This window comes from Triturus cristatus, chromosome 3_1 (genome assembly GCF_964204655.1).
Source record: "Triturus cristatus chromosome 3_1, aTriCri1.1, whole genome shotgun sequence".
Taxonomy (NCBI): Eukaryota; Metazoa; Chordata; class Amphibia; order Caudata; family Salamandridae; genus Triturus; species Triturus cristatus.
In genome coordinates this window covers 329012760-329028469 of record NC_140583.1, presented here as the reverse complement: position 1 = coordinate 329028469, position 15710 = coordinate 329012760, and the positions used below count along the sequence as shown (strand labels likewise).

At 44.0% G+C, this 15710-nt stretch overlaps 1 protein-coding gene across 1 annotated transcript in view; it reads right to left on the bottom strand.

Moving 5' to 3' along the window:
• Positions 1-15710, bottom strand: part of LOC146860199 (sodium/nucleoside cotransporter 2-like) — a 347088-nt gene that overhangs the window by 111798 nt on the left and 219580 nt on the right. The window contains exon 11 of the mRNA XM_085644040.1: positions 8077-8202. Coding sequence (XP_085500166.1) covers positions 8077-8202 — 126 coding nt within the window. The remainder of the gene's footprint in view (positions 1-8076; positions 8203-15710) is intronic.

Sequence of the window (15710 nt, the reverse complement as noted above, 5' to 3'; positions counted from 1 at the left end):
AACTGTCTAAAAGAAGCATTTTCACAAGTGTGCCTTCAATTCCAACTTTACCATTAAATAGGGCAGTCAATTATAGTTCTTTAGACACCAAACTTGGCATTCCCACCTGCTCCTAATTGAAAGTTATCACTTATTGAATGTAAAAAGGTAACCCAATATTATCCAATGGGAAAGGTAGGCTTTGCAGTAATGAAAAACAAACATAAGAGTGTTTTGCTACCAGGACATGTGAAAGGCTAAAAGTACATGTCTAACATTTTGAATACACTGCACCCTGCACTATGGGCTGTTCAGGGCCTACCCTAGGGGTACTTGTATGTACTAAAAAGGATGTTTTAGACCTAGCAAAAAGTATATTTTGCCTGGTCGATATGACAGTGTAAACTGCACCCACAGGCTGCAATGGCAGATTTGAGACATGTTTAAAAGGCTACTTAAGTGGGTGGCACAATGAATGCTGCATGCCCATTAGAAGCATTTAACTTACAGGCCATGGGTACATGTCAAACCACTTTACTATGGCATTACAAGTAAATTAAATGAAATGTGCCAAATTCATCATGTTTAAAGTATAAAGCACACACACTTTAGCACTGGTTAGCACTGGTTAGCAGTGGTAACTTACACGGAGTCTATGTCTATTGTGGGGTTATTTATAAAGCATGACTGTTACTCCAAGGAGTGTCCTGGCGCTGCTGCCGAAAGAGTGTCAGTGGGGATAAAAAGGGAGAGATCTAGGGGCTGGAAAAAAACAATTTCTTTAGCTTTTTCCGAAATACAGGCGTCGCCTTAATACATCTGATGGTCAATGGAAGTTTGTTCCAGAGGGAGGGGCCCAAGAAAGAAAGGGCTCTGCCCTCTAACCTTGCCTTCCTGATTCGCGGAATTCTGGCAAGGCAGATATTTGCAGAGCAAAGGTTTATCTGGGGGGCATAGAACTTAATTCTGTCTTGTAGATAGCCTGGGCCAGTTCTTAAAATAATCCTCTTCCTCAACAAAAGCCAATGAAGATTCTTAAGAAGACAGGACACTTGGGAGTCAGGTATTTGAGCGTACCTGAATAGAGTCCATTCCCATAGTCAAGGTGTGAAATAATCAGGGCTTGAATCACTTGTTGTCTAGCCATAAAGGACAAAAGGACAAAAAAAACAGAAACGTCCGGAGATGTTGAAGAAGGGCAAACCTAGTGCCCACCACTGAGTTTACTTGGGAGTGAAATAGCAGTTGACCATCAAATTTGAAGCCCAGGTTTTTCAACAGTAGGTTTTTGGTTAGTGGGGGTGGGGGGCATCTGATGGCCAGAAAGACTGCCAGGGTGTCTTAGCCCCTGAACCAAAAATAAAAGCAGTTCTGTTTTCCCAGCATTACATTTAATTTGGTTCGCGGACAGCCACGCAAACACCGCAGAGAGGCAGTTGCAGATTTTGTTGCCTGGGAAGTGCTCGCTATTCTTCCAAGAGAACAGCAGCTGGGTGTCATCTGCATATGACACGATTTTTGCCCCTAACGATTCTGCCATGGTAGCCAAGGGAGTGAAGTAAACATTAAGCCCTGAGGTACTCCTACACTTCGATTGTGGGATTTTGCCAAAAAGGGGTGGCACCATACCTCTTGTCCCCTTTCCCCCAGAAAAGATGCAAACCACTTCCAGGCCAGCCCCCAATACCTCCTGAGTGGAGACGGGCCAAGAGGATGTGGTGAAAGATCATATCGAACACAGCCAACAGATCTAAAAGAACCAGCAAGGCCCTATCACCCACTTCTAGACTATGGGCCCGATTACGATGCCGTAAGAAACGGCTTCTACCCTTAGTCGGGCAATTTCTATGGCAATGTAATTGGCTGTTCGAATTCCTTTCCGACCGACCCATTTTGATGGGGTCGGTCAGAAAGGAATCCGAACCAGATTTCCAAATGGCCTCCAACTGCCATTCGGAAAGCCTCCAGTAATCCCTCAGGCAGCTCTTTTCGCGCAAAGGATTACAATGGCAGGTTCCAACAGCCTTTCTGTGCCAGCCTTTGCGACACAGAAAAGCTGTGGGAATCCAACTCTGGGGGCCCCCAGCAGCGACCCCATGGTTGGAAGGACTTCAGATGGTGGCCTGGGTGGCACCTATGGTGCCCCCCCGTTGATCCCTGCGCCCGGTGGCAGGCACCTTAAGGTGCCTGCCACCGGGTGCAGGGATGAACTGCACCTCAGCTCTTTACAATGAGAGCATGCATTCAGGTCAGAATGCATGCTCCCATTGTAAAGAATAGGAATGTGACCAAACAGTGTTCGGTCACATCCTTATTGCTCAGTTGGGATCGACGGCAGAAGGTCGTTTGGTCCCAGTTCCTAAATGATGTCGAATGGACTCAGGCTCGTCCAACATCGTAATCAGGCTGTAAGTCGGATGGAGTCAACAACCTCCAGCAGAGCTGTTTCAGTACTATAATTAGGGTGAAAACCAGATTGGCTAGCATGCAATTGGTTATTCCTATGGCCTGTCAAACATTTGAGGGAAGACAACCCTAAGGCCCACAGGTCTAACAGGAAAGAAAGCAGGCCCTGAGTGGATATTTCAGAATGGTGTACCAGAATGGTGTCTTGAAGCTAGTGCAGTCGATATTAAGCTTAGAAGGTAAATACCATGAGGAAATGTTGAGGTGCATCATTTCTGTGTTTTATTCCTTTCTAGTAGGGCTGGAGGAATTTTTTGTGCCCAAAAACAAAACAATAAAGAAGATACGAGTAAAGTGTAAATATTCTCTGACATGCAAAACAGATTGCATTATGCAAAATATGTTTTCGTCTATTACAAATATCAGTACATTTCCGTTGATCAAATGTGAGTAGTATGGTATAGTACTAACCCTGATGAGCTCCTGAAGCTCTTTGCCACCAGGTGACAGTTGTACAATTTCCATTCAGTGCCATGTAGTTTGAACCATTAATTATTCTCATGCAGATTATTGCTAATTTCATGTGCATAGGTTAATAGGGTTCTTCTTATGTTTAGTAACAATAAGCATGCACATGGATAACAGATTGTCAAGCTGTATTGTATTCATGCTCTTGGTTTATACAATGTTGTGATATTAATGCAGTTTTCATTCAGCTATAGGACCACAAACGGTAAAATAGAGAAATGCATGGCTCCAGTTAGCCTAGTAAGTATCAATGTTTAAAGCTGTACCGATTTTTTTAATTGTACATAAAAACTTGGCTAGAGGGAGAGTTCTTATTGGTATTTTGTGGTTCAAGCTTATTCTGACATGGATCTTTCACAGCAGCCATGCAGGATCATGCAGGGCGTAAAACTATGAAATAATTAATGTTAGTTTTTCTCACATCGCATTAAGAAACTTTATTTTGTGACAAATGAATAATATGCACTGGAATTGTAAATGGATATTCTTTTTGACATTTACGTTTGTTCAGTGGGTGATTAGAGTTCTTTCAATTGTTATTTCTGTGGTTGTCATTACATTGTCATATAAACAGAGATTCTTGTAGGCTTTTCCATGCAGTATGTGTGATGCTCGTGTTGCTTGTCATTTGGACTCAGATATTTTGGTATTGGGTATTTTCCTTGTAGTATATAGTATTGGTCCCTACAAACTTGCAGATGACCAGAAGAGTAATACTCTATTTACATCAGGAGGGTACAAGCCAGGTCTTGACACTCCCCTTGAATTCTAGGTGATCAGTGGCTGGTATTTTTTATTGTCTGTGAGAAATTGGTTTAATGGTTGAGTAGGTTGTTTGCTCTTCACAAGCAACAACTACAATCCCTGTCAGGGTGAGCTACAGAAAATCATAAATCAACCTGTGCTTAAACCTCTTCTAGTTTGGCACGAAAGTAGTCAGGCTTAACTAGAGGCAATGTGTAAGGTATTTATGCAGCACATAAGCAGTAATAAAGTGAAAGTACAACACAAGAAAGATTCCAGACCAATCTAGGGAAATAAAGCAAAATCTAATAAATAAAATGATATCAAAACAAGAAAAAATCCGATCAGTATAACTAGAGATAATGAATGTTAAAGGTTTAGCTAAAAGTAGCACCAAAAGGCACAAAGCACCAACTGAGAGTATCTGGTTGCACTGGACCAGGCCAAAGTCACAAGTTCAGTCCGACCACAATGGAGTGCATGCTGGACACAGGACTGAGTTTGGCCCACTGAGGATTGTACCTTATATCCTTGTTGCGCTGTATTGCTTTGCGAGGCTTCGAGTCGACCGGTGTTGGTTCCAATACAGCTGTACACGGAGACTCAGCGTTGCTCGGTGTCGGTTCTGATGAAGCTTTCAGCTGGGTGGTCTGCTTTCTGGGACTTCACATTGCTAGTGATGGATCCAATAAATCTTTCAGGTGTGTAGCAGGTCTTTGTGTGGCTTTGCATCGCTTTATGCTAACTTTGATGGAACATTCAGTTCGGCAGGAGGAGCACTCTCTGATGCCAGCCAAGGTTCCAGGACCTGGGTAGACACCTCTTGAGTATCAGGAACACACTCCAGCAGGGCCCAGCGGTTGCAGGGCGGTCTCTCGAGCTTGCTGTGCCCCTGTAGCTCAGAATAGGGTACCAGCTGTCTAATGCATTGGGAAGTTAGGTGGAAAGGAAGAGTGGGTTTTGATTTTGAATGAAGTTTTAAAAGAGGCAATCGCTTTGGCAATGCAGGAGGAGAGTATAATATTGTGTGGACAGGAATGACTTCTGCATGGTATGCAGGTGTGTTCCTTTTCCTGAGTACTCGATGTGTGTATCTAGTATCTTGACTTTATTTTGGCCGTTGCATTACGCGAATCACATCAAGAGTACAAAGGCCTGAGACTGTCCCTGATTATGCAATCAGCGTGATCAGATCGTTTTATCTATGGCCTACTTGACTATTTTTTGCCTAGTTCAGCTGTTATGTGATTTTCCAGAACTGTGCACTGACATCTTGTATGAAGCACATGTGCAGTCTGAGGTGATTAGGATCCATTTGGATACGCCTGCTTAGGTATCACAGAAGAGAAAGGATGGAGACAGCTTCCTGAGACAGTGGAAGCATACTGCTCGCAATGAAATGGTTGAAGGTTGGATATCCAGCCAGTTAAGTGAGGAAGATGGAGACAAAGATAGCCTTTAGAAAGTTCAGGAAGAGGCTTGTTAGCAAGGGATAGTTGATTGGTTCTCACTGACATTTGGATTATGGTAGCTTGGTTTATTTTTATGGACTGCAGTTTCCACTGAGCAAGGTGCAGAAATATTTGTGTCAGGCTCACCCTTTTGCCATCTCTGATAATGGCTTCAGAGAGGCTGATGAGAGCCAGGTGCAGAAACCTCACACTTCATTGTATTCATGTTTGGCGACAGCCACAGTGCAACCTGTTGTGAGAGGCACTGTGTCTGCACAAACAGTGTGTCTGGAGGGCAGCTTGAAAAAGACACTTGAAAGGAGAAACACCCCAAATTGGTTCTGAAGATTGAGATAGTGGATCCATACAATTTGTCTATAAAATGTGTATACAGTAGGTACCCAAACCACCCTACTAAGTTCCAGTTTCATGTCCTACATGATCAAGGAAGGAAGTGCTCTGCAGAGTACTTAAAGGACTGGTGCATGATCATCACTGATGTCTGCCTAACAACAAGTGTCCCAGAGGTGAGGGTACATTGTCTGAAATTTCTGCTGGTGAAGCTGAGGTCTAGTGCCTAGATGCCTTTCTTGTTGATTGTTGCACTGGTGATCATATCGGCCTGGTTAGTTCCAATTCCTACTTTGGTGTCGGCCAAGCAGGGTGCATCCATCTCGATAGCCAGATGGGGGGCACAGCAGTAAGTGTGCCACATGCAGGGCTGCCAATTGATGCTGGAGTGATACCAGGCAGCCATGTGAGAAGAGATGACGGGCAAATCCTGCTTCCTCGGTGGTAGCTGTTGACTACCTCCAACTGTGGCATGTGTCTGCCTGCAATGGGAGGACTAAGCCACCAAATCTGTGGTGATCGAGCACAGGAGACTCAGAGGCTAACTTCTTACCCACTACACCACCATGGGCAGGAATATGTGCTACATATTTACTGCTGCACATTTGACTTGTGGGGCAGCTAAACTGCATCTCTGCCTAAATCATGGCGCTTTCTTAATTGCTGGGACCACAAGCTTATCAAGGGTCAGCTGCATGGGAGGTAGCATGAGGGCAGTACCGCTAAAAGACAGAATATGGTCATTGCTTTAAAAACTGTACACCATTTTGTAGAATTCAGTACTGCTGTGAGATTAAAAAGTACTTTCTTTTCTAAAATGACAAGCATTAGACTGGAAATTGAAACTGTTGTATCTGTTGACTGAGTGTTGAGTTCTAAGCTCACCACACTACTTTCCGGTGAAACCCATGACTGCTCTCCATTGCTGCTCTGAGAGTCAAGTGCAGAAAGTGTTTCCTTGTCCAGTTTTCGGTGCCATAGAAGGGCCGACCACGGGACACCAGGAGGATCTCATCCACCACGGTTGTGGTCAGCAGCCCCTTTCTGCCCTCTGAACCAGTGCTTAATTTTGAAAAAAATAAGTGCCCGGGTCCTCATCGAGAGGCCATTTCAACTGGTGATACTCATTGCCCCTATTTGTGCCGTCAGTGACATGATCAATACAACTACTAATCAACACACCCCACAAGTATAATATTTATGACTATTCCAGACTCCAAAGTTACAATAATGGCTTGGGCAACAGAAAATAATAAACAACTGTTGTTGTGTTAATCGGTTATTTAGATAAACAGTGTAGACAGTCATAAGTGCCAGTGTTGACAATTAACTTCTAGTGCCAAGCACTGGAAACCACTGGCTCAAAATAAGCACTGCTCCGAATCCCTTGAGTGGGCTCTGATAAATAAGATGCATAAGATGCAGTGTATGATTGAGGAAAGAGGGTTGTGGATCACAGTAATCCTGGCAAAAAATGTTCAAGCTTCCCTGCTCCCTTTGTCTCCTTATGCTATTTCTCCTTTCGATCCGTAAATTCTGTCCCGCTCCTTCTCTGCTCTCTCTCGTCAACCTCTCACTTTCTCTCTACCTTCTCCCTCCCTCACTTCCTCCTTTTCTTTCACTGTCTCTTGAAGCCTCCCTGAGTCTGCTGTAGTTAACAGCCAAGTCTTCAAGAGTTGCCTAAATTTAATGTAATTAGAAGACTGCCTAATCTCCAGGGGAAGTGTGTACAAGCTCCAGGGACCGTAACAGAGAACCTGCGGCCTCCAATCCCGTATTTCTTATAAGTGGGGGTAACCAGGTAGTGAAGGGAGCTGGATCTCAGTTCTCTTGTCGGGCAGTATTTCACGATCCCAGCTTTCACAAAGGCCGGGCAGTTCATATGTGGCGCTTTAAACGCCGTACAGCATACCCTGAACCTGGTTCTCTGCGCAACTGGCAGCCAGTGGAGATCCTTGGCCACCCGATAGTACAGTGGTACATGTATTTAATCAGGGAGCGACACAGGCACTGACCTTTAAGAGTTGCAAATGTAGATATGTTATCTCTCTAGTGACGTTTTACTGTTATGGACTAGAGTTTCTGGCATTAGGCCCTTTCCAGGTCCAAACAAATTTGACATGCCCATAACCTATTGCTCTCTACTTGGACACTCAGTCCAAGTAGTGTAGGGTGTGCGATCACATGAATGCCAAAAATGCAGCATGTGATAGGATGCCTTTCATCCACTGGGGAGTCCTTCATGAAGAGAAGGAAGAAAACATGCGAAGGTAGGCAGAATAAACTATGGATGCAAGGCAACGCCTTACACTCACCATCTGATATTATAAAAGACACCAAAAACACACGTGGGCACAATCTGCAATGCTGCTGAGACATTTACACATACAAGAAGAGTTAATTCTTTAAATTATTTCATACCTTCGCTCCTTTTTACATTGGATAGTTTCATCTGATGATCATTGTGGCCACGAAGAGATTTAGCTCGGATTCGGTATGCTTTTTCATAACTAATAAAATTTGACAGCCTTATTGCTAACTGTTGAGGAAGCCCACAAATACACTAGCAACAAATCAGCCAATAGGAACCAATAACCATGAAATATCCTTGACTTACCCCGAAGGAGATATAGGCACCGAGCACACTGCCGGCGATGGTTCCAAAGCCCCCGGTCATCACTGCGTGGACTTCTGAATTTGTCATTTCTTCTAAATATGGACGGATCAGGAGGGGTGCCTCCGTCTGAGAGAGCAAAATTTAGAAAATTATGAAAGAACTGGTCACAAATAACTGAGATATTTTGCAAATCCTTTTGTAAATTAACACGCCAGATCCATTTGCCAGAACCTGTTACTACTTCCTACATTTGTGTGTCAGTTTGCACCACACCACCGCTAAAGACAAAATATAACTTAGAGAGCGCTGTCTGTTTTATCATCAACTGTCAGTTTACGAAAGGAGAAAATATTAGCTTTGCATCATCCAAATCACAGAGTTAATTACAGAATTAGATTGCCAAAGCTCTCTCTATTCATACGACATGACGACACTGAACATGTGCCACTAACGTTCCCTACCCCAACCGGTATAACGTATGACTCTGAGAAGGAACAGTCAGTAGAGCATCGCCAAAAAGTACCCCTACGTTTAATTCCCAAACCCTAAGATAAAATATGCATTTTCATTTGAACTTCATGAATCGAAAATGTTCAGTAATATCTTGTTTCTTTCACCAGCGTTCTAAAAACTGATGTAATAGGTCTCTTTGCCACATTGTTTGCTGCACTTACTCATGAACCTTTGCTGTGCAGATTATTATACGTTGTAAAAAAGTTTATGGTATAAACTTTTCCGACTTCAGCAGAATGGAAGACTAAGGGCCACATTTGAATGTCAGGGGGAGAGGCTGACCCTTCCCTCTGACCGCCATATTTGGATTACGCCGGTTGAAGGGAAAACCCCAAAGGGTTTCAGCGCCTCCTCTGACGGTCTCAACAGGAGCAGAATAGCAATCCTTTCAATGATGGCGGAGCCAGGCTCGGCTCCACTGTTGGGATTACGTTGACTGTTTCTGACAGACTTTCCATGTCTGACTTTCGAAATTTGGGGCCCCTATCAGGGTCCTCTCCCCCCCTGGCCCTCTGCTTTGTGGCCTAGAGGGACCTATAGTGCCCCCTGAAAATCCCATTTCTCAATGGGAGCTTGTGATGCGGGCGGTTTCCGCCCATCACACAAGCTCCAAGAGAGAAATGGGAGTTTGCGACCACCACCATCGCGGTTGCATTGTAATCAGGTGTGTTTAACTGCCAACCTATGGTCGAAGGGTTCCCTCACTGAAACGGTGTCTGTCAGAAGCAACTCCGACCAGCATCATAATGACGGCCTCTGTGTGCCTTTCCACGCTTCCAACTTGCAACCTGCGGATTGCCATATTACAGGGGTGAGCGTACATGAAGCCAGTGGACAGTACAAGTGATGGAAGTGAGCTGCAACAGATGTGGAAGAGGACGGTATCTTACACACACTTTGTGCACCTGCACTTATTTTATTATTATTTTTTCATAAATTAAGCTCTGGCTTCCTGCAGTGACTTACCTTCTTTCAGAGGTGAGTGTGCACTGTCTAGCATAGGATTTCTACAGGAACTAGAGTGTTTTAGTACAAATGTCTATGTCTAGACAAACAAAGAGGAACCCCACGCCCTGGATGTGTGCTGGGAACTTCAGCACACATGCAATGTGTAGGTTATTTTGAGAAATGAAAACATTAAATTTTTTAGGACCTCCTTCATGGAGATGTTAGTTTTTAATGTGAAGCCCCTAGCTGTTTTAGGAGATCAGGGTTTGTGTCAAATGCGTCTGCCACAGGAACACCCCCTTGATGCAAAGCAACACAAAGGAGCCCAAAACACTTTTTGAGCTGAAAAAAGGGCACCTTTCCAAAGAAAAATACATTTTCCACTGGAAAGTATATATTCTTGCTTTTATACCTTGTGTCATTCTGTGTCACTTTGCCCTGGTGCAAATCCTTAGTAGATATGACCCTGGGTGTTCGCCCTATAACACCCCTTTATATAAACTGATGCCTAGTAGCGCAAAGTGCTTTGCGCGCTGATAAAAAGAGAATATTTCAAGTGCAAAATACCTTTTGCACTAGAAAGTAAATACCAATGCATTGCTGTCCGCTGCACTGCAGTGCGTGACTCTGCATCACTATGCAATAGCACAAAGTGTTAGTACATCAGGGCTGACCTCTGTGACATCATCTTTCTGCACCCGGAAGTTCATTTTTTTAAAGTATTTCATTATTGGCATTTTAAAGTAAACACGGTCAACAGCAAGTAACAGTTCAACCCAGGTCCTGAATAGGGAAGACATAAACAGTCTAGATCCAAAACATAAAGCAACAAGACTTTCAAGTCAGTGAGAAAAGAAATAAACGCAAGCAAAGTCGATACAGATCCTACAACACACAAAGGGGCAGATTTACAAGCCCCTTGCGCCACTTTTGAGTCATTTTTAACATGGGAAATGTGACGTAACGGTGGCACGCCAAGCGCCTTGTAAATAAGCCCCAAAATGTTTAGGACATGAGAAGGACTTAAGGATATTCGTCATCTCCTACATACATTTAATAAAAAAAAGAAACAAACATCCACAAGGTCAAATCAAATCGGGATCAGAAAATATGCAGAGCAGTATCAGCATCCGGCCCAGCAGCTGAACAGATATGGTAGGTGTAAATGTTAGACAGTGCAGGTCACGGGCAAAGGTCAAAGTGCGCGAAACGGGGCAAGTGTGACAGAACGAGGGTGTGGAGGGCACCCTGGCATGGCAGTATGCTAGAGGTCTTGAAGCTGTAGGGAGGGACTCCAGGTAGCCGCATATTGGGGCAGTAAGTCTTGAAGGTTGTATATGCGTCTTTCGTAGGTGGCCAAACAATATAGTTCAATGGCCCATTCCTGGTGAGTAGGTACATTGAAGGATGCCAATGCCTCAAAATGCACAACTTTGCTGCCATCAACATCGTCAATAACCACCAACGCCAATGGGAGGTGGCATCATCTATATCGGTGAAGTCGCGTAGTATGGCTAATTTGGCGCAGTCTGTGAAGGCGATAGAACTAGTGTTGCGCAACATTCCCCATAATGAATGGCAGTACGATGTCAGAGTTGGGCAGGACTACAGTATGTGGAGAAGGTCGCAGTCAGCAGTCTGGTAGCACCAGCAGTTATTGTGCGGGATCACGTGGGCTCTCTTGAATTTGCAAGGGGACTATTGCCAGTCATGCAAGACTTTGAAGTGAGAGAGTTTGAATCGTGCTTCTCGGATTGAATGATCATGGTATTCCATAATTTCCTTCCAGTTCTCTTCCAAGAAGAAGAGTCCCAGTCGTTCATGCCAGTACACTGCAGTGTAGAATTAAAGTACATACCGTGAATAAGGATCTGATAGAGATTCGAAACTGACCTTCTGGAAAGGACCCATGTCCTAAGATGTTTCAAAACGAGCAAGGCAAGGAGTTGTTTCGGATCCTACTCTAGTCTACATCATAGATAGCTCCTTTATTGCCAATATCTCCATTCTTGGGACCAGAGTAAGGAGAAGTCCATTAGGAGCTGCATAAAAGGTCAGAAAGGGTCTCCACTTAGGAAATCTCCAAATGTCATGAGTCCCTTAGATACTCATTCCAAAAAATGGACTGGCTGGAGGCCTATGTATACGCCCTAATTCAACCAGAGCGACTCTTTCCTGTGGATCACACTGTTAATCCACAGTCGTCGGTGGGCTTTTTTAAAACATTTCCACATCGCCCATAGTGAGGGGGGGAGCGCAATGGGGAGATCGGCAAGGGTTCGAGTCAGTGTGTGCTATTCTAAAAGCGCCCATTGAAGTTGGGTATTAGCAGGCAAACATACCAATTGGGATAAGTGATGAGGTAGATAGTACATATGCATGTCAGGGTGCCGGAGGCCCCCTAACCTAGTGTCCGCATGTAACCATGCAGACTTAAGTCGAGGTTCCTTCCCGCCCAAACAAACTGCTTAGTGCATTTATTTATGTCTCAAAGTATGTGTGCAGGGATGGGGAGGGGCAACATGCTAAAGACATGGTTAAAGCGTGGTGCTGAGACCTTTTTAACCATCTGAATTATAACCCAAAAGAAAGTTTTGCAAGGCAGACCAGCATGTAAAATCCAGGTCTAATTCACATATCAGAGGCTGAAGGTTGTCAAGAACCATACTGTCAAGGTACCTAGAAGGAATTCTAAATACTTTTGTCTCAAGGGCTTCCATATAAAGCCAATTGAATCGACCGTAGGGTCACGATCGTGGTTGGTTACGGAAGGGAAGGGCCTCACTTTTTGCACAGTTGAATTTGTAGCCAGAGAAAACGGAAAACGGAAAAGGAATCAATCAAAGAGATGAGCTGGGGGATAGAGAATTTGGAGTCACTCAAGGTCAACAAGATATCGGCAGCATGTAAGAGGATTTTAGATTCGCCCATCAGGGTATCTATGCTTCGAATAAGGGGGGAGCAAAGAATATCAGCTGCCAAGGGTTCCAGCGCTAACAGAAACAACATTGGGTACAGGGGGTACTCTTATCTTAAACCCTGAAATATCTGAAACATCTGTGAGACATGTCCGCCACAGTCAATGTACTTCGCAGGTTTAGGTTGGAGCCATAAGACCTTCTGCAAAAAGGGCAGACCGATCCCTAAGCTGGCCATCATGCAAAATAAATACACCCATTTCACATAATCATAGATTTTGTATTGCTTCTAATTGGAGTAAGAGTTTTTCGTTAGGGTAATTGAGAACATGAACAATCAGATTGGCCAGGAGGCGCATATGGTTATGTGAGGAACAGCCGGGCACGAACACGACCTGTGTTTTGTGCATCAGTCTTAGTATTTCCTGTCGTATGCGGGTTGCCAAGACCATGCTAATAGTAAGCGATATGGGCCGATAACTCGTGCATCTGGTGGGGTCCTTGTCTGGTTTCAGAATAATACTGATAACTACCTTATTGAATTCCAGTCATAATGTATCAGAAAAGTGCAGTTCTTGGAACAACTTATAAAGCAAGGGTACCATTGGTTTCCAGTTCCACTTATACAATTCAGCCAGGGACCTGTCTTCTTCCAGGGCTTTATCATTGGATAAAGAGGTAAACGCTTCAGAAATCTCTTCATCAGATATGTCCCGCTCACGTTTTCAGCTGGCTTTGGACAATGTAGGCAGGAAAATGCTTGTTCTTGAGTGAGATCGGTTGGCACTTCAATGAGTACCCAAAAACTCTATGAATGTATTTGCGATCTCCACAGGGTGGGTCACCAATCTCTGAGAGGGATCCCGGATCGATGGAATAGCTAAAGTAGCTTCCTGTTGGCGTAGCTGTGCTGCCAAAAGTCTGCCTGCTTGTTCTCCCCGCTCATGGTGACAGCATTTAAGAAGAAGAAGGCGTGGTCTGCTTCTGCCATAAAATATGTGTTGAAGTCATATTTCGCACGTTCTAAATGGCGTAAAACGTAAAAGGTCCGGTGCAGGATGACATGTATAGATTTCAGTGAGAGTACGAATTTCAATCTCCAGACAGGCTTGGGGCTCCCAGGCCACCTATTTCCTAATCGCAGAGTCCCACATTATGGAAGCCCATAAAACCTGTGAGGTGGGGATGAAACCTTTGTTGTTCTGCAAATACTGGCAAAGGTGACTCTTTAGGACACGTTTACCCTCCGGTTCCTGAAAATGTGAAAGGTTTAGCCTCTAACGTTTGGAGGTAGGAGGAATATACCCAAGGTAAGGTTCAAGAACTAACGGAGAGTGATCAGAGATTCCCCCAACCTCAATCGCACATGTGTGAAGGAAGGCTAGAAAAGAGTGGTACACAAGAAAAAAATAAATTCTCAGATGTGCCATGAACACACACAAGAGAAGTGTACACTCCCCATCTCGAGTATGCGTGAGGCGCCATGCGTCATGTAGATTATGATTCTGCATGATGTCCATCAATTATGCCCTGTCCCTAACATTAGGTCTATCATGAGGTTCCGACGTGTCAAGAAGGGGGTCTATTGCCAGGTTCCAATCTCCCCCCATAATAGCCTTTCATATTAAAACATTCAGTCAGAAGATTAGAGATAGACGAATGAAGGGCACCATGTTCTGGTTAGAAGCTTAGACAGAACCAAGGATCCCAACCCCGTCCATCGTTCTGACCTATCAGCAGTGCACCCAGAAGTTCTAATGAGGCTGGTATCAATGACCAGTTAGAAATTAAAATTAGAGTGTTGTGCTTACGAAAATGTTTGCATTCTTCTGTTATATTTTCACATATTCAAACCTCCCGGACGATTCTATCAGAAATTATATATTTGTCACATACTATGTTAACTATACAGGCTGAGTAGGATGGGATTTAAAACTGTTGACAGCTGTTCATTTTTCTCCAAATGTTTCTCTGTAGTCAGCTCTGCAATCAAGTGGCACCTGAATGCGGTATAATGCCAGATTCACTGAATCGTATTTGATTCTAGTGGAACGCGTTCATGCACGTAGCATGTTTTCCTTTCATGCTTTAAAGCAATCCAAAATAAAACATTGGATCTGCAGCGCCTCCTGCACATCCTATCAGCATCGCATGCATTGTAGGGTATGATGTAAGGAATGCTTTTGTGACTGCAAAGCATGTTATTGGAGAAATCACATGCTTTGCAACCACAAAACCACAAGTCATATTGCACCAGAGGCACACTACAAGTCGGAAATGTCTGGCTGACTTGCAACATGCACTTTGCAACACTTTACGGTTCAGAGGGAGTGGGCTTAAAAGGGATGCCCCTCCTCCTTGAGAATTATAATGACGTGTCAGTACTTTGCATCTGCAACTGCGGTTTCAAACGGCGGGTGCTGTACTATCCCTTCTAAGGAGTTTCTGCGTTTAATGGCACACTAGCTGTAATAAAAACAAACATTGGCAAAATTAACTGGTCTCACCTGTCACACTGGAACACAGACCTATTTTTTTGCAAATGTTTTTCCCCTGTGTGCTGTCATGCATATACATGCATGCACAGGCAGCCTTCTTGGAAGAATTGCTATAATGTTTAGGAAAAAGTATTTCAAGAGGATTGCCATGCATATGCACGTGTGTGCATACTTATACATTCACAGCAGCCACCTTATAATAGTTTTTCATCAAGGTTAGGAGTGAATCATTTTAAGGCAGCAGCCGGCAGTGGCCATCTTTCAAAGGTTGTTCATAAAGCAGTTCAAGATGGCTACCGAGTAGTCACGCATGTGCAGTCACAATAACATCTTGGGCTGGCTAAAACACATGTTCACCATCCCTATATTAGCCGGCGACAGAACCTGGTGGGGGCAAGTGGCTGCGGTAGAGAGTTAATTTTTTAACCCAAAGATTGGGGTGCAAGAGAAGAAAGGGGAGAAGGAACAAGGAGAAGAGAGAGAAAATGGTCCCTCATGCACTGCAATGCAATATCTTGAAGACGGGAGTGGATGGATACAACTCATCCAATCAAAACAAAGTGACACTGAAATGCTCCTTGGGAGGGGCCACGCAAGATTAGGGAAGAAAATCAGGAGGAGGGAACTGAAATGGAAATTAAAGCCATTGAATAAGGAAAAAGGTGGAGACCCATAGCCCGCTCTAAGTCTACACTTGATACAATTGGTCTGTTGCCAACAGGCAGCTAATCAATCTCAAAAGCAGACATTCTATAAA